General features: G+C 44.5%; 1 protein-coding gene and 1 pseudogene across 2 annotated transcripts; both read left to right on the top strand.

Moving 5' to 3' along the window:
- The first annotated feature begins 712 nt into the window (after positions 1 to 712).
- LOC123157683 (dihydropyrimidinase-like) lies at positions 713 to 2883 on the top strand (annotated as a pseudogene).
- Positions 2884 to 8022: 5139 nt separating this feature from the next.
- Positions 8023 to 16870, top strand: LOC123180210 (probable alpha,alpha-trehalose-phosphate synthase [UDP-forming] 2). Of its 2 annotated transcripts, none has more exons than XR_006490766.1 (17): positions 8023 to 8610; positions 9592 to 9689; positions 9787 to 10175; positions 10965 to 11079; positions 11298 to 11399; positions 11631 to 11781; positions 12565 to 12653; positions 12874 to 12921; positions 13015 to 13116; positions 13260 to 13447; positions 13587 to 13704; positions 14544 to 14723; positions 14812 to 14934; positions 15012 to 15099; positions 15175 to 15316; positions 15512 to 15610; positions 16259 to 16366. XR_006490766.1 is itself a non-coding variant. In XM_044592188.1 (17 exons), exons 1-17 carry the CDS (start codon positions 8070 to 8072, stop codon positions 16547 to 16549), a joined length of 2853 nt encoding a protein of 950 aa, XP_044448123.1. In that variant the 5' UTR covers positions 8023 to 8069; the 3' UTR covers positions 16550 to 16870. The 2 variants fall into 2 exon arrangements, 1 of the variants encoding a protein (XP_044448123.1); XM_044592188.1 differs by having other exon boundaries at positions 15186 to 15316; positions 16259 to 16870.
- Positions 16871 to 18289: the final 1419 nt, after the last annotated feature.

Raw genomic sequence — 18289 nt, 5'->3', positions numbered from 1 at the left:
CATTCATACAAGTAAGCGAGATCAATTCGATAAATAAATAGTATTAAATCATGGTAAATTGACAATCCAACTGTCATAAATGGGGTACTCAGGTTGTTCTCACCATCATTTGTCCAATCCAAATTATCTGAAACAACGTCATTTAAGGAAATCACAATCGGGATATAGCTTGACATGTGCGGCAAGTTTTTTAGTCAAAGATTTACCTCTAGGTACACCTGACGCTGTTGTATGTTCCGCAGATTTGCTTTGTGGATTCCCCATACTTACCTACAAGCAAAGATTTCATACTATTAACAATGGCTTGTGAACTGAAGTTGTCTACCATCTTAATGATCTTATTTTGTTATGTTTCATACTGAAGTTGTCTACCGTCAATCATTTATTTTGTTATCCCCTTCTGGACGCGCCTAGGATCCAACTCCTGGCCTCCGTATTGGGAGGTTTTATGTAAACAGACTGATTCTTAATTGTTATGTTTCATGCACTTTCGTTCGTGAACTTGGAGACAACTTGGAGACTATGCTTATTGGACAGGCTGCTTTTTGGCAGTGCAAAGTAAGCAAAACAAGCCACACAACCAAGCAATCAAAGTAAGTAAAAGCAGCACAATCAGTTATGCAAGCATGTACAGCAACTAAACATGTCCAGCAACATGCGTAAACAGCTCCTAAGCTATTCTGTTGCAAATTTCAGCTCCTAAGTTATGCAAATGGAAGTGATGGTCAAGGAACATGGTGGGTGCATACTCTCTTCTGCATTCTTGGACTATTCTGTTCATGACGAAGATCCTCTGTGCCAAATTTTCAGGGATCAATTCTTTCAAGTTCTTCATGGCATATAAAGGTTCCTTGATGGTGACGAACGACCTCCTCCTGAACGCTTACCGAAATGCAAGTCTCTTGGTCCACTGGCTATGGTTCATGCAGAGAACGGGGCTGCTGTTGCTGAGGGACAACAGCGGATGATTGACCTTGGGATAACTGGTCCAGAAGGGCATGCTCTCTCAAGACCTCCAGTTGTAATTTCTTTGTCTTGACGGGTTCATGTTTTTTTTGACAAAATTCAAGTCCTCGATGAGATAGCTTTAACATGAAATTTGTGCTTTCCTCTCACAGGAAGGTAGTGATGAGTCAATTAAGTTTCTCTTCTTTTCTGCAGTTGGAAGGCGAGGCAACTTCACGGGCAATTCGATTAGCAAAATTCGTCAATACACTGTTGTATGTTGTTCATGTGATGAGTACTGATGCAATGGAAGAGATTGCCAAGGCTAAAAGAGAAGGTATGGTGCCTGGCCATTTGGTTCAAACAAGTTCCTCATCAATGCAAATTAAGACAGAGTTATTTTATGAACATTTACTTTCAGAACATTGGCTAGTTTCGGCTTTGTACAAAAAAAATCAGGACTGGGTCGGTCCCAGAATAACTTGTTGGGGCTTCAGAACTAAGTGGTCCCACGGGATTGATAATACCCCAAATCTAAGTACTAAGTTGATTTAAATTTTCAACGCCGTGTCAAATTGTGAAACAAACTGTAAGTTGATGTAAGCTCAAACTTTGCAGGTCAGAGAGTCATCGGGGAACCTGTGGTATCTGGGCTAGTCCTTGATGATTCTTGGCTTTGGGATCCTGACTTTGCAACTGCTTCAAAGTAAATAGAACACACACAATCAGTATATGTTTATGTAGCTATGGTTCCTCTTATTTCATATCTTGCTTCTAGGTATGTGATGAGTCCTCCAATCCGGGAAGCTTAATTTCCTGAATCAGTATATGTTCCAACACGCTTGAATCCAAAATCCCACCTTAATTTCCTGAAGTGTGAAGTTGTGGAGTCCTTAAAATAAAGCGCTTCAAGCTGGTGTTTAGCCTCTGCTTGAAGATTGTTCGAGGCGGTAAATTATAAAAGGAATATTATTTTCTGAAAATATTGTTTGTACATTGTCTACTGTGGAGACGGAAACATCCCTTGAATAAGCACCGAACTGTTCTTTGTTCCTATGCAGCTTGTGGGAACTGATCATTGCACCTTCAATTCCACTCAGAAAGCTTTCGGTCCTGATGATTTCATGAAGATTCCCAATGGCGTAAATGGTAAGCCATAGGGCTTGAACAAAGGAAACTGTGTTGTGTCATTGCAAATGGAAGCTGGCTAAGGCATCTCTCTTTTCATTACTTGATCCCAGGTATTGAAGAAAGGATGCATATAATTTGGGATAGCACGGTGGTAAGTTTTGATTTCAAATGTTGTTTTTCGTGATGGGTACTAAGTTGGTTCCATTGCCGGTATTTCTGTTTTCTGACTTCATTCAATATATGTACAGGAGACCGGCACAAGCACAAGCAACCAACTCAAGCCTACCATGCTCCAGCAAAGATAGTCATAAACGAGTATAAACTTGAGATTCTGTATCTATTTTCTGTACATAGGTAATGTGCGATACGTACAGCAGAAGTTGGATGCTGGGCGCGTCCAGAAGGGGATCACGGCGTCACGTAGACGGGATCGCGGCCCCGTCTCCTAAAGCGATCCCACACCAGATCGCTTCGCGTCTCCTGAAGCGATCCCACAGCAGATCGCCGCCTCCTGAGATGTTTTTTTTATGACCTTCAGCATGAAATATTCAGTATGAAATAATGTGTATGAACTTGCATTACGTAGCACTGAAAGGGGAGCAGTGCCGGTTGACACCCTGTGGGTGGTCAGAAGGTGGCCGCCTTCGGATCGGGGTCGTGATCTCCGGCGAACACGACACGCGGGATCGCGGCCCCGTGTCCTCGCCCGATCCAACAGCAGACCGCCGCCTCCTGCAAGTGCGACAGCGAAGGGATGGATCCGCCGCGGCGCGGCACAGGGATGGATCCGCCGCGGTCTGGGCGTAGGGGTGGTTCGGGCGTGCGATCGGACGGCGGCGGAGATCGATCTGCTGTGTCGGGCGGCGGCGGAGATCGATCAGCTGTGTGAACGAGGGATCTATCCCAAGGGTTTTGTTTGCACCGGTTTTTTTCGATCGAGTAAGGCAGAGGTGGTGCGATGACGAAAAAAAAACGACGGTGAAAGTATGACGAAAATAAACCAGCGAAAATTAACCACGTGGACTATTCACCAAGTCGTTCATCAGGAGTAGAGATACCATGTAGCTTACGCATTATCCAGAGTTTTCCTTATCCAGATCAGATCCGATCTCCGTCATGGCGTCTTCAGAACGCGATGAGAGCATGTCAGCATGGCCGGGCCTGCCGCCCGAACTCCTTGCCACCGTCCTCCGGCGTCTCCCGTCCCTCGCAGATCGCCTCCGCCTCCGCGCCGTGTGCCGCGCGTGGCGCGTGAGCGCCACCGGGCTGCCGCCGTCCCACCTTCATCTCCCCTGGCTGGTCTTCGGCGACGGCACCCTCCTCGACGTCGCCAACAACACCGCGCACCGCGTGCGCATCCCCGACGACGCCGTCTGCTACAGCGCCGGCGAGAACACCTTCTTCCTCGTGCACGACGACGGCCGGTGCTCCCTGATGGACGTCTTCTCCGGCACTCCCGTGACTCCTCTCCCCGAGCTAGCTGCTCTCCTGGCTGCTTGCAACGTGAATGCCCGATACGAGCTCCTGCAGCCCATTACCAGGGTCGTGGTGTCCCCGGCGGCCTCGACGGAGCTGGAATACCGCCTGGTCGCCGTCATGATCCGCACTGGCAAATTCCTTCTCTCCACCTGCCGGCCGGCCGGCGAGCCCAACACGTGCGTAGCGCTGGACCACTACTTCGATTTCTCCATCGCAGACATCAGATTCTTTCAAGGGAAGATCTACGCCCTGTCCAAGATCAACGAGACGCTCCGCGCCCTCGATCTCAACAATGGCTACCTCGACGAGCTACCGCCATCACCATCTTGCATCGACGTCATATGCGGAGTGAGGTCCGAGTTCGCCATGACAGAGGAGCCTCATCTGCAAAAGGATCCATGGCCGTACGGCCACGTCGTTGCGGGGCGGTATCTAGTCGAATGTAATGGCAAGCTGCTCATGGTCAGGCGGTGGGCCCGCAAACCTTTGATTAGCCTTAGTTACTATTCAATGACCGAATTTCGAGACAAGGATGGGTACGATCTTGAACGGACTCGCCGGTGGAAGAAGGTCCAAGGCTTGGATGGTTGGGCGATGTTCGTGTCGTCGCGATGCTCCAAGGCCGCAACTGCAGCAAGCCATGGAGCTCGAGAGGACTGCGTTTACTTCGCGCACCAGTGGGGTCGGAGAGACCCGGACAATCCCATCGGCGGCTCCGGGGTGTACAACATGAGAGACAGGGTGATCACGCGGCCGCTGCTGCCAGAGCCTGCGGCGGTGGGTGGGTCGATGCCGTGGAGCCGGCGGTTTCCCGCATGGGTATTCCCTATTGAAGTTTAATTTGGTTTCAGTGTTCATGTTGATTTGTTCTCAATTGGTACTACTAGTTTTGTTGTGCTAGGTGTGTTTCTTGTATCCATGTCCGCATTTATTGCTTTTTTCTTCTATAAAGTTGTAAGGTACATCATTAGCGTACTCTTAAAGAAGATTGTAACAGAAAGTCACGATTGAATATGTGTGGTGAAAACTTGGGCGATGAATCAAGAACGTTGAACAACCAGGGCCATGCATTTATCAATCAATTAATCTATCTGACACATCAAACCTTTTTTGCAAGATGAGAGATGGGGCGATCACGCGGCCGCTGCTGCCGGAGCTCGCGGCGGTGGCTGGGTCGATGACGTGGATCCGACGGTTCCTGGTTTCAGTTTTCATATCAGCGCTATAACATCGCTAATGCTGAGAATTGTCTCGCTAAAAAAGTTAATATATAATGTCTTGCTAATAGCGTATTTTCAGGTCGGTGTTATTCTGCTATAGCGCGCTAGTTTTTTCTACTTTGTTCTCAAGCAGTACCTACTACTATATCCTACCTACCGGCAACATTTTGTGGCATTTTGTGGCGTAGGAGTCGTACTACTCCTAATAATATACAGTATATTTTTAGGATACACAAAGGGAAACATTTAATGTCAAACGCATGAAAAGAAGACTTCGCGTCTGTCGGCTTCTCCGCCCAACACGTGTACATGTGGACCCATGCACGTCTTCTCCGCCCAACCACATCATCCTTTTCCCCACAACTCTCGCCCCTCTCGCATCTCTCCTCCTCTTCCTAGCGACTCTCCTCTCCTATCTCTTCTCCCCTGTTGCAGATCAGACGAGGTGCGGGCAACCGCTGCCGCCGGAGCTCACATCGGGCAGCCGGCCGCCCCGTGCGCTACACCGATGATGCAACGCCTCTTCCGATACTGCATTTAGATCGTGGTTTCGGACGGTGTCATGGCCGTGCCCAAGATCCTACTAGTGCCAACCGGATCGTATTACCGTCATGCCGAAATTTGGTCAATGGTGGAGTCAGCTGGTGATCTCGTACAATCCTGGACTCCAACGCTTGCCTGGACCCCTAATAGTTGTTTCTTCCATCTCTAGAGGCAGCTCCAATGCGCATGTTCACAAGTTTTGCCCGAAAGCAAAGAGGGCTCTCGCTTGATGCATGGTCAATATTTTTTTATCTTCGTGGTTATTTGAGTTGGAGCTCTAGATGCATAACTATGTCTCTACACGTGTATCTTAAAGATCTGCATGTTTTTTCTTCTTCTTTTTTCTTATGGTGTACATTTTAACCAAGGAACCATCAGGCTCCTTGTTCGAATGAATGCATGGCACCTTCATTTGGAGGGCTGGAGTTTGCAAATAACAGTCGCGAGGGAGAGGGAAGGAGGAGGGGCTTGGTTCAATCTCAGGTACATGTGCATTTTGTTTAGGGTAATATCTCCATCCAAAGCATGTGGTCTTTCAAGGTGACTACATCATTTTAGAAACATAATGCAACATTAATGTTGGATGTCATGTGTGGTCTCTGTCTTTCTGAACACATTATTATTAGTTATCACTTGATATGTGTGGTAAACAACTTCTAATGGGAATCCACTTGTAATGATTTAGGTCCTTAACTAGACTTTGAAAAAGTACATAATCCCCCAAAAAACATGTTACTACTACCTCTGTACCATAATATGTGTCATTTTAGCAGTTCAATTGCTAAATATGGTACGGAGGGAGTATTATCAATTTCCAACAAACCAATCTCGATTTGCTCGAGAAAACTAAAACAGAACATATATACAGGCACGCTAGAAACAATTTTATACTGTTCTATTTTTCTGCAAAAGAAAAAGTTATAACACACGTAAGATAACATCACCCTGGAACGAGCGGCAGACCCAGCCACTGACATAGCGGTCCCACAACAGATGGTCTAGCACACCTCTCTAGCAATCGCGTAAAAAATGTTTCTTAAACTGCAACCTCCCGGCTCATAATCACACGTAAGGTAACAGCACACCAGATCAGCGGCAGACCCAGCCATTGACATGTCGGTCCCACACCGATAGTTCACTGTATACCCTTACCAAGCGCGTAACAATCATTTGTGAAACTAGGCGGTGCGTCCCGCTTCCGTTTCTTCCAGAACAACCGCGGCGGTATATACCGAGACGAGACCGTTGCGTTTGCGCCACGGAGACGGGCCCCACAACCACCGCCGCGGCAAAGCCAAACCCCTCCCGCCCCCTGTCACGCCCAAGGTAGGGATTTAGGGAGGATTAGGGCAGACGGGATTCGATCTAGGGTTTGTGGCGAATTAAGAACAGGATATGCTACGAATATTCCCTTTCGGATGTATGCTTGTATTAGGTATATTGTTATGAGGTAAGTCTCGAGAGAATGGAATCCCTTTTACAGACGCAGCGCGTCGGCTCTTATATAGCCCGGCAACAAGGGAAACAGTACAGTAACGGAAACACCTGAACGCTACAGAACGGCGAGTAACACGAGCCGTTAGATCTTCGCGAAGCGGTACGCTGAGCGCCGTTGGATAACTCAAGAATTAGATGCTGTCTTGCAGTCTGACAATGCCCTCCTCTGAAAAGCTGCTTGTCCTCAAGGAGCTGCATTTCGCCAGCCTTCCACCGTGGATTTGAAGAAACCTGGGAATGTGTGCTTGATGAAGTCCGCATCTTCCCAAGTCGCATCTTCAGGTGGGAGGTTTGCCCATTGAACGAGCCATTGCACCACTGGAAGATTTCTTCGAGGTATCTGCCTAGTCTGCAGCACCAGAATAGGTTAAGTCTTGATGTTGCCCGTTGGGTCAACCAGTGGGAGATCTTCACAAGGGACTGCTGAGGGGCCAATATGCTTTTTGAGCTGACTGATGTGAAAGACTGGATGAATGTTGGCAGAAGCAGGTAGTTGCAAGTGATAAGCAACATTTCCCACACGGTGTAACACTCGAAATGGACCGTAGAATTTGCTCTGCAGCTTGATGTGTGAGCGAATTCCAAAGGCATTCAAGCGGTAAGGTTGCATCTTCAAGTAAACCATATCACCCACTTCCAAAACACGTTCCGAGCGCTTGCGATCTGCATATTTCTTCATCCTTGCTTGAGCTTTCTGTAGGTTTTGCTTGACCTCTTCCAACAACTGTTGTCTGTCATTCAAGAACTGGTGAGCTTCAGACCCAGGCGGAGCAGACAAGGACAGTTCACTGATCTGAGGAGGTTTGTACCCATAGAGGACCTCAAACGGAGTTTTCTGGAGAGATGCATGAAAGGATGTGTTGTACCAGTATTCGGCCATCGATAAGTCCTGCATCCAGTTCTTGGGGTGAGTAGAAGTCATGCATCTGAGGTAGTTCTCGATGCACTGGTTCACTCGTTCTGTTTGGCCGTCAGATTGGGGATGGTATGCTAAGCTGTAACGGAGCTCGATTTTCATGTTCTGATACCAATTGTCACGCCCAAGGTAGGGATTTAGGGAGGATTAGGGCAGACGGGATTCGATCTAGGGTTCGTGGCGAATTAAGAACAAGATATGCTACGAATATTCCCTTTTGGATGTATGCTTGTATTAGGTATATTGTTACTCAAGAATTAGATGCTGTCTTGCAGTCTGACACCCCCGCCCCTCCCCCTCCCCCTCCCCACGCCGTCGCCCGCCAACTGCTCGGCGGAATGCTGCACGCGCCGCCGCCGCTGGAGGCGGCCGGGTCGCCCGTCGCGCACAGCCGCTGCCTCCTCCGCGACCTCGGCGGCCATGGCGCGTTGCCGGCCGACCCCTCCACGCTCTACGGCGCCGACGCGGCCACCACCCAGTTCCTCCTCGAGAGGATTCTGCGGGGGAGCGGCACCGCGCGCCGCCTCGTGACTTCCTCCTCCTCTCCAGGTTCCTCCTCGGTGGGCGCAGCGGACACCGACTCGGGCGAGCCCCAGGACCCGGCGGTGTCCGCCCCTGGCCTCGTTCCGGTCTCAGGCTCCCCGGATCGCGCCGACCGCACCTCCGCAGCTAGCGGTCCAGGCACTTCGCCCGCCACCGCGCTCAACGAGCCCCTCGAATCAGCCGAGGAAGTCGCCGCCAGCCGCCTGCCTGCTCTTCTAGGACCGGGAGGTCGCATACTGATCGTGGCCAATCGGCTCCCCGTCACGGCCAAGCGCCTCGAAGACAACCAGTGGGAGTTGGTGACCAGTTCGGGCGGTCTCGTCAGCGCCCTGCAAGGTAATCCCCCTGACCGAGAACCCTCACGTTTTTCTTTCTGGCGATGCGATATGCTGTGAGCGGTTGGCAGGATACGAATATGGTGATATGTCCATTTTTCATAAACGCAGATCTGGTGATGTGTTCGTATATCTGCAGTTAGTATATAGATCAGTGATTATATGAAAATAATATGGCAGTTTAGGAATACTATTAATGCACCATAAATATGATCCTAATTTTCTTCTGCTGCTGCAAGTTCAACTTCAAGCTGTCGGTCACATGTGGGCATGATTTCATCCCGTTTTTGTATATCTTGAGCAAATGTGCTTGAACTCTGTTGTAGCTTCCTCTGTATTCTTGTGTACAATACTTACATCAGAGCCAATCATTTCCTGCATCTGCCTGTATAATGTCTCATGATTCCGCAAAGGCCTATCGCCTAGATTATTTGCCAGCATACTAAAATAGTGTGAGGCACATATAGCAGTAGACTATGAGAAGACCTATTTTAACAGGCAAGGACACGGCAAAATCTCAAACTCACCATGGGTAAGAAAAGGTCGTTTAGATTTGCTGAGTGGAGCACCAGAGCACTGCTAGCTTTCTCTTCTTAAGTGCCCTGCTAGGTCAGTATGGAGGCGTGGGTGTGTGAGAATGAAGCGAGAAAGGGGCATGGGTTGTCCTTTGTATGGGCTTTAACGTATTAGAAAGGTATGGGGGCTGAATCCCGCAGGTATCTGTTAACTTAATTTTCTAGAAAATAGAAAATAGTCTGATGCGTATGGGATACCTGTCTTCGCGTATATGATGTATCCAACCCCAACACGCTAGTTTTATGCCCTATCTGAGCTTTGTAGGCTGTGAGCCCCCATGATGTTGTTTTTTTTTGGCATTATATGATGTAATCCGAGCCCTCAATCAGAAGCTATTTTGTTTATGACAATGTGATGTGCTGCGAGTCATAATTCTGAAGCAATGTTGTGAATTGTGATGTCACAGGTGTTAAAGATGTGGAACGGATGTTTGTCGGCTGGCCTGGCGTCAGCGTCACCGACGAGGACGGCCAAACATCCATCAAGAAAGAGCTACTTAAGAAGGTTGGTTAAAATCTCACAAACCCATGTAGTCATTGATGTTGTAGATGCGTAAGTGGTGATTTGGTTGGGTTAATCAACATTGTTTTTGTTTTTTAAGAGGTGCGTACCTGTGTTCCTGAGTGAGGAGTTAAGGGACCAGTACTACAGCGGGTACTGCAATAACATTCTATGGCCGCTCTTCCATTACTTGGGGCTTCCACAGGGGTACAAGGTCAATAAGACAAAAGACTTTAAGTCACAGCTTAAGGCATATACTGAGGCAAACAAGATGTTCGCGGATACTCTGTGCGAAATCTCTAAGGAAGGGGATATCATATGGTGCCATGACTACCATTTGATGTTACTTCCCAAGTTATTGAAGCAGTCCAACCTGAACATGAAGGTGGGCTGGTTCCTGCACACACCGTTTCCCTCATATGAGGTTTACCAGGCATTGCCGAACCGCAAAGAGCTGTTGCAGGCTGTGCTTGAAGCTGACTTAGTGGGGTGAGTCATCTCCCTCCACTTCCTAGATTATTTGGTAATGAAATCCAGACATTAGCTAGGAAAGAGGCAGTAGTTGGATCACAGCGATTTGGGTTTAAAGGATAGTAAGGGAGCATCCCAAATACGCAGCAACCCAAGTGAGCAGAGGGAACATGACCTGTGCTGTTTGGGTTCTGGAGAGCCACCTGTTCCTTCCTAGGAGCTCAACTTCCACATAAGTCCAGCCACGAGGCACTGTCCCTACTCCTGCCTTCAAGGCGGCGTGGTGGCAGTTGATGCCCTCACAAGGATGAGGTTGTTATTATTTCCTCTTAGGGTGATGCAGGAAGGGAGATGGTGGTAACACAACGGTCGGGAACATTAACAGTGATGGGTTAGGGTGGGCTAGGATACCATGTAGTCCTTTGGGGAAATGCTCCGTGTCTCTCCACCAGGGGGAGCACAACGTTTTGCACACAAGGCCAATCAAATTGCATGTCTTAATGTAGCAGTTGTTTACTATCATTAGGTGTGCATTGGTCCTCACAAACTTATTTCCCCCTGTAGCGATATTGTCTCTCTTCTCTGTCCTCCAACCTCTCCCAGTGCTGCCAGCAGCTATTCTTTAAAGTGTCTATGAAATGCCTGGTAACTCCTAGGCAAGCTAAGCGCTAGGCAGTGGCAAAACGCACAGTTTATGCCCAGTACTTACTTGAACCTTGTGATTTAATCCCAGTTATAATTTATGGGAAGTATCAACTTCCTATAGTGCAGGCATCCTTTCAAGTGTACTCATGCTTCCTTTTTCAGGTTTCATACGTACGAGTATGCAAGGCACTTTGTGAGTGCTTGCACCAGTCTGCTGGGTCTTGAGGGTCGCCTTGGAGGCATTAAGTTTAAAGGAAGGATTGTTAAAGTGGATGCTGTACGTATGGAAACTTAAATTTTTATTATTTTATTATCTTATCTGAAACTTTCAAGATGATTTCGAATGTTGTTAATACAACATCAACTATCTTGTTGTACATACTGACTTGTTCATCATGATATCCGAATCCTATCACCATTCAGAAGATTTGAAATTATTTGTTTATACATGCAAGAATTGATTCTGTTTAACACTCATTATGTTAAAATATCTAGTTTCCGATCGGGATAGACGCTCAGCATTTTAAAGAATCTTTGGATCTTAACGCAGTCAAAGGGGAAATAACCGAATTCAAATCAGTTTTTGCTGGTCCAAAGGTATGAACATACTTTCTATAGTTCTAAGTTGTTTTTGAGGCTTTGTGTAACACAATTTATGGATAATTCTCGTCGACATGTATTCATGAGCTACAAAACAAAATGTCATACTGCCAGATGTTTGTATCACCTCAATAGTTAGCTCTTTAATTTTGTTTGGCAATCGTATACACATCTTGATTATCAACAATTTACGTTATTTCCATTCGTTGTCGTTTGCTAATGTGAAAGGTAATGCTTGGTGTTGATCGGTTAGACATGATTAAAGGACTTCTGCAAAAGTTATTGGCCTTTGAGAAATTTCTTGAGGAGAACAAGGGTTGGGAATCCAAAGTGGTCCTTGTGCAAATTGCTGTGCCAACTAGAAGTGACGTACCTGAATGTAAGGTCCATTTCTTGGGTTGTTTATAATTGTTTAATGCCCCCTACACAAATAACTTATAGGATTGAGATGCTGAATATTTTCTTACTTGAATGAGTTTATAATTATTACCAATACAGTGTGATATTATGCTTTTAGAACATGTGGACTACTCCCTCCATCCCAAAATAAGTGTCTCGACTTTGTACTAACTTTAGTACAAACTTGTACTAGAGTCGAGACACTTATTTTGGGACGGAGGGAGTACTTTCTAGTGACAAGATAAAAAATGCTTGATTAAGATTTAAGGGTCTCAAGTCTGGAGATAACAAGATTACATGCGTAATAATTTTATATTTTTCAACCCATAGAGATTTTTTTTGTTCTCTTATTTTTAGACCAATACTCTAATATCACATAAATAGTTGGATATTTTTTTAATTTTGCATCCACAAGTAGAGTATTTACATTGATTGACTATTGATTAGCAGAATTACATCATTTTGGTATTTTACCAAGAAAGAAAGGTGCTTTAACATTTAGGCATAGCCGCATAGTATGGTCAATATAGTCAGTTTTTAGTCTTCAGATTTAACTTTTGCTATCATGTACTAACCACTAGGGGATTACAAGAAACCGTTTCTGCCGAAAACACTCATGGTATCCAGCAATTCATCCGAAATGTGACCAAATATTTGGAAAAACTCTAGTGATAATGCTTCTCTTTCTAGACCACAGGACTAGCTGCACTTAGCATAATTATTTTTTCATGTTTGTTAATGTTTTATTTACTCATATGAGCAGATCAAGAGCTGAAAAGTCAAGTGCATGAAATGGTTGGACGTGTAAATGGAAAATTTGGAACGTTTAAAACGTACCCTATTATATATCTGGTTCGTCCCCTTCCCCTATGCACACAAATTTTATATCTGATTTATTAAGGACCAGTGTTACATTCTTCTTGTAATGGACTAGTACTAAGTGAATGTTTGTATCAAAATACATCTTAATCATCACAACTACAGTAAAGATGTTAATTTTGGGCATTTTGTGTTATTACAATTTACGACCGAAATATAAGTAAACATTTTTCTGACGTTGTTTATCTTACAGGATAAAACCGTTGAGTTTGAGGCATTGTGTGCTCTTTATGCAATCACTGTACTATTTCTTGTAAATATGTCCTTTGTGTTTATCACTTGTATCATTATGTTCTAGTACTATTGTAATTGTGAATCTATTCTGTGTTGCTCAGATGTGGCTCTGATAACATCACTGAGAGATGGAATGAATCTTGTAAGCTATGAATATGTTGCCTGTCAAGAATCAAATAAAGGTGTTCTGATACTGAGTGAGGTAAGCTGATTTTGACCTGACCGATATTTGTAGGTATCTCCTGGTGCTGATGTGGTCACTATACATTTGCATGTTGCTTATTTCCCTTTTTTCTTGAAATATCGGGTCAATGTTACATGAATTGCTGTTATTCCTATTTTCAGTTTGCATGGGCAGCGCAATCTCTTGGGGCTGGTGCTATTGTAGTAAACCCATGGAATACTGCGGAAGTAGCAGGGGCAATAAAACATGCTTTGGATATGTTACCTGATGAAAGGGAGCGACGTCACAAGCATAATTATAAAATTGTGTCAGCACACACTGCACAAGAGTGGGCAAAAAACTATGTCTGGTAAGGAGATCATGCTTTACAATCTGGTGTGGAGTTTGGCAGACTAGTATTCATCAGCTGACTGGATTTCTTTTTTTCCATACACATTATTCTTACTACCCTTGGGGTTTTTACAATTATAAAAATTATTTTCCTGCAGGCAGCTAAATGATGCAGCAATTAAAGCTCCGTTAGGAACAGGAGAAAGTCTTCTTGGACTCCCTATTGAAGAAGCAGCTGAACAATACGCACAATCCAAAAGTCGGTTACTCATATTGGTAAATATTGCAGTTTTTCTCCTTAATGTCCCCTATAAATTTACTTGTCCGTTCCATTCTTTGTTTGGATTTTTTTTTCTGATACTGACATTTTTTTTATCAAAGGAACCTCTGAATACGCATGTTTAATGTTGTCATGTACTCCCTCCGTTTCTAAATATAAGTCTTTTTAGAGATTTCCCTAGGGACTACATACGGATGTATATAGACATATTTTAGAGTGTAGATTCACTCATTTTGCTCCGTATGTAGTCAATATTGGAATCTTTAAAATGACTTGTATTTAGGAACAGAGGGAGTATGTTGCACCCATCATCTTCTATTAACAATAATTGAAAGCTTACAATGTGCCTTATTTGTTTAGAGTTTAGAGTATACACACATGCAACTTGGGGTTACTATTGAAAGAAAACCAAGACATAGCAAGCCAACTGGTTCATAATTTGGTTGAAAGTTAAGCTTAAGCCCCACGTCTAGAAATTATTCAAAATAATAGTGGTCGACTCTCTGCGTATTAGTCTTACGAGTTTTATAGACTGGTTTAGCTGCGCACCCTCATTTGCTTTCCTTTCAATAAGAAAACTTATAATATGCCAAATTAGTTGCAGGTAATCACAATACCGTTTCCCTCGGGAAACAAAACTGTACAAAATGTGTAGTGATTTCTTGCTTGCGAATGAAGGAAGATGCACTGATGAACTGATCTTCCATGCCTTGAGCCATTTTGTGATGATTTCTCAGATTATGATTTATGTTTGTTCTATCGTCGATAACTTTTGGTGCACTTTGGGATAACAGTGTTTAGTCTATAGGCCGCTAACAACCGTGTTTCTACACAGGGTTTTAATGCGACATTGACTGAACAGGTCCAATCTTCTGAGAGAAGGGCTACTGACCAAACCGGGAACACGACACTCAAGTTGAACTCTGGGTTGAAGGGAGCCCTGAAAACCCTTTGTGATAATGAGCATACAACTGTCATTGTTGTCAGTGGTTATGGCAAAGATGTTCTCCATGAAGTAACCTATTAATGATTCTCATTTGCCTCTTACATTATGCATGGTCAAATCTCTGGTTGAAAATGACAAACATATTTCCTGCATGTAGAATTTTGGAGAATTTAAAATGTGGTTGGCGGCAGAGAATGGGATGTTTCTACGACTAAATGGTGAAGAATGGTTCACCACATCATCTGGACAACTGGAAATTGGCTTCCGTGATAGCGTAAAGGTGCATCTACATGGTGAACTGTGTTCTGTTGTTGCAGATTAGTGTTTACTCTTCTGACGCATGCTAGTCTTTTCCAGAAAGTTATGGAATACTTCACTAAAAGAACCCCGGAGTCTTATTGTGAACCACGTGAAACATCAATTGTGTGGAACTATGAATATGCAGGTCAGTGTTTGGTTTACATTCATGATTCCCGTATCAACACAAACCAACAGGTTTATGTTTCTAATTTTCATACAAATGTTCCACAGAGGATCATTTTGGAACAAATCAGGCAAATGATATGCTACAGCACTTGGGGGCATATTCATTGTCAAATCAAAGTGCTGAGGTTGTTCAAGGCAGCCGGTCAATTGAAGTGCGCCCTGTGGGAGTCACCAAGGTCAGACCCCTTGTTGTTCTTTAATCGAAACACAAATGATTTAGTGGTTATTTGTTATGCAAGAAAAAGAAGGTGCAAGGATGGAAAATAATGGTTATTAGCTACGTTTTCTAAACAGTACACTTTTTGAAAATAGAAGGATGGAACGTATGCTTGTTGGCTATGCTGTATAAACCGATTCATCTTTTTGTCCAGGGTAATGCCATCGATAAAATTATGCAAGAGTTAGGTCACAGGAAAATCATAACCACTCCAATTGATTATGTCTTGTGCATTGGCCACTTCCTTGCGAAGGTAATTGCTGAATTTTCTCTGCTGTATTGTCTTTCATGTAAATTTAGTTGAACAGAAAGAGACAAGACAAAAAGTTAATGAATAGTGATGTTTGGAGTCAAAGGAGCTTTTTGAATTTTATTAGGCATAAAGCCTATCAAATACTCTTGACGTTATCTTTCTTCTTGAAATCAAGAAAGCACCCAGTCACAACGATTTAATTAGAAAACAGGAAGCAAGACACAATTTATTTTGAAACAAAGAAAACAAAGTTTCATCTTGGTAATAAATCGGTTCTCTGCTTTCTGTTCTATATTTTTAAGTAAAGATTTTGCAGAACAACAACAACAAAATGATTTTTTTTATGTCACAATAAGAATCATACCCAAAGGTCCAGCGGGAACTATTGTGGATGTATCAGTTAGAAAATGAAATTGGTAGGAGAGAAATCAACTTCAACGATATGATAATTTTGCAATATATATTCAGATTTCTGATTTCATGTGTTCGGCACGTTCCTAAGTTATATGAATTTCCGATTGTATGGTGTGTCCTATGAATCCAGTGGGAACCCATTTCTCTCTTGTTCACTCTTGTGCTGCCAGTCATGTGATTTAGTTGGTAGCTATGCTCAAACTCGATGTTGAATAGTATTACACCATTTTTCAGGATGAAGACGTCTATACCTTACCCCAATTTGATGTTGAACCTGAATCGGAAAGAAAAGCAAAGGTGTGGCAAGCAGATATCATGAACATCAAGTTTAACCTGAAACGTGACAAGTACTTCTCGTGCACTGTTGGGAGGGAATGTTCTCTAGCACGGTACAAGCTCGAGGGAGCTAGTGAAGTCGCCTCCTTACTGCACAATCTTGCATCTGCTGACCGAGGAGAACGTGACGACTCTCGTCCCACGAAGAGACAAAAAGAAGATCATGATTCAGGAGCTATGAGCGAGTAGTGATTTTGCCTTTTTCTCATTCATTGACTCCAAAGGGTACAAATACTAGAAAAAAGGGTTCTTCACTTTGGTACAGATACTAGAAGGAACTCTAGGCCAAGCAGAAAAAAGGGTACATATACTAGAAGAAATTGTTTTTTTGGATCTAAGAACCAAAAGGAGGTTAGAGAATTCTTCACTTTGGTGGCTGATCTGCAACCGCACAAGTTTTGATCGATGCATGTATAGAACGTGATGCTGTAAAAGCGAGACATGATGTCACCAAAGTACGATTCTTTTGTAGTTGATTTTATTCAATTGAAAATCGTCTTTGTTTCTTTATGCTTGGTTAGCTGTCCACTTGTGTTGTTATGTTCCTATTTTCCTTGGAAATGAAGTAAAAAGCACGCAGGTCTACTGTTTAGTACTTTATGCATCTTGGCACCAATATTGAGCGCCATGCCAGGTTTGTTTTCCAGGGAAGAAGGAAAAAAAAATGATCATCGCTGTACGCTCGTTCTTCTGTCCTTGTTTCTGGTCTTCCAAGTCATTGTGTATCACCTCTGATTATGGCAGTGTAGTTTGTTTTACAAGTTGAACAAGCAAACTTTTTAACATGTTGTACTCCCTCCGTCCTTAAAAGAGTGTACCTCCAACTTTGTTGGAGGGTCAAACTATCTTAAAATTTAACCGAGTTTGCAAAAATATATCAATATAATGAAAATATATTTTATCATGAATCTAATGCTACTAATCTGATGGCATAAATGTTGGTTTATTATTATATAAATACGATCAAATATAAAATGTTTGACTTTCCAACAAAGCTAGAAGTACACTCTTTCAAGGACGGAGAGAGTAATCGATTTGGTAAATGCCGTGCGGCTGTTGTCACTGTTCGTTTGTCTTCTTTGCTCAGGTTCACCATATGTTTCTTATGTTGCGATGAATTATGTCTATGTAACAACGTCAGAATTCTATTTTGTGAGATTGCCGTGGGCTCCGCCAAGGGGACCACCTATATCCGCAGCTATTCGTCCCCGTCAGTCAATCTCTCAAGCTGCTGCATCAACTTGGGCTCCGAGAATCATGCTCAAGCTGGACTTAACACGCGCCCCTCTCTCAAGCTGCTGCATCGACTTGGGGCCCCGAGAATCATGCTCAAGCTGGACTTAACACGCGCATTCGACTCTATATCCCGGCCATTCCTCTTCAAGGTTTTGCGCCAATATGGGTTCGACGATCGCTCCCGAGAGTGGCTAGTAATCCTTGTGTCAACGTCCAGCACTGGAGTCCTACAGAGCCCGGCCCGCAAATTTGGCATCGCCGTGGGCTCCGTCAAGGCACCCCCCTATCCCCATAGCTATTCGTGCTCGCCGTGGACACCCTTGGCCGTTTGATGCGATGCGCCCTTCAAGACGGCATCTTGCAGCAGCTCCATCCCCAGCGGAGGTCCCGGCGATCTCCCTTTACGCCGATGACGTGATGCTTTTCTGCCATGCCACGCCGGGTGACGTAGCCGTTGTCAAGGGAATCCTATCCTGTTCGGCATGGCCTCTGGCCTACAGGTGAACTAGGCCAAGAGCTCGGCCACCGTCCTTTATGACGACATGTTGGCTGCCGAGATGATAGCGCAGTTGAGATGCCCGATAGTGGAGCTAGCCATCACTTACCTTGGCATCCCGCTGACGACACGACGCCCCTCTGTTGCCCAGCTGCAATCCCTCGTCGATTCGGTTGCCAGACGACTCCCAGTAGGTG

The sequence above is a fragment of the Triticum aestivum genome, chromosome 1D, assembly GCF_018294505.1.
Source record: "Triticum aestivum cultivar Chinese Spring chromosome 1D, IWGSC CS RefSeq v2.1, whole genome shotgun sequence".
NCBI classification, from domain to species: domain Eukaryota; kingdom Viridiplantae; phylum Streptophyta; class Magnoliopsida; order Poales; family Poaceae; genus Triticum; species Triticum aestivum.
Note: the sequence above shows the minus strand (reverse complement) of the source record. Positions and strands in the feature narration are given on the sequence as shown.

What these genes read in the sequence shown, in the direction of transcription:
- LOC123180210 (XM_044592188.1), top strand. Translation starts at nt 8,070, where the DNA reads ATGCTGCACGCGCCGCCGCCGCTGGAGGCGGCCGGGTCGCCCGTCGCG. An exon ending in AAAGTCGGTTACTCATATTG is followed by an intron (nt 13,705 to 14,543) that starts GTAAATATTGCA and finishes GTTTCTACACAG; the next exon opens with GGTTTTAATGCGACATTGAC. An exon ending in GTGGAACTATGAATATGCAG is followed by an intron (nt 15,100 to 15,185) that starts GTCAGTGTTTGG and finishes AATGTTCCACAG; the next exon opens with AGGATCATTTTGGAACAAAT.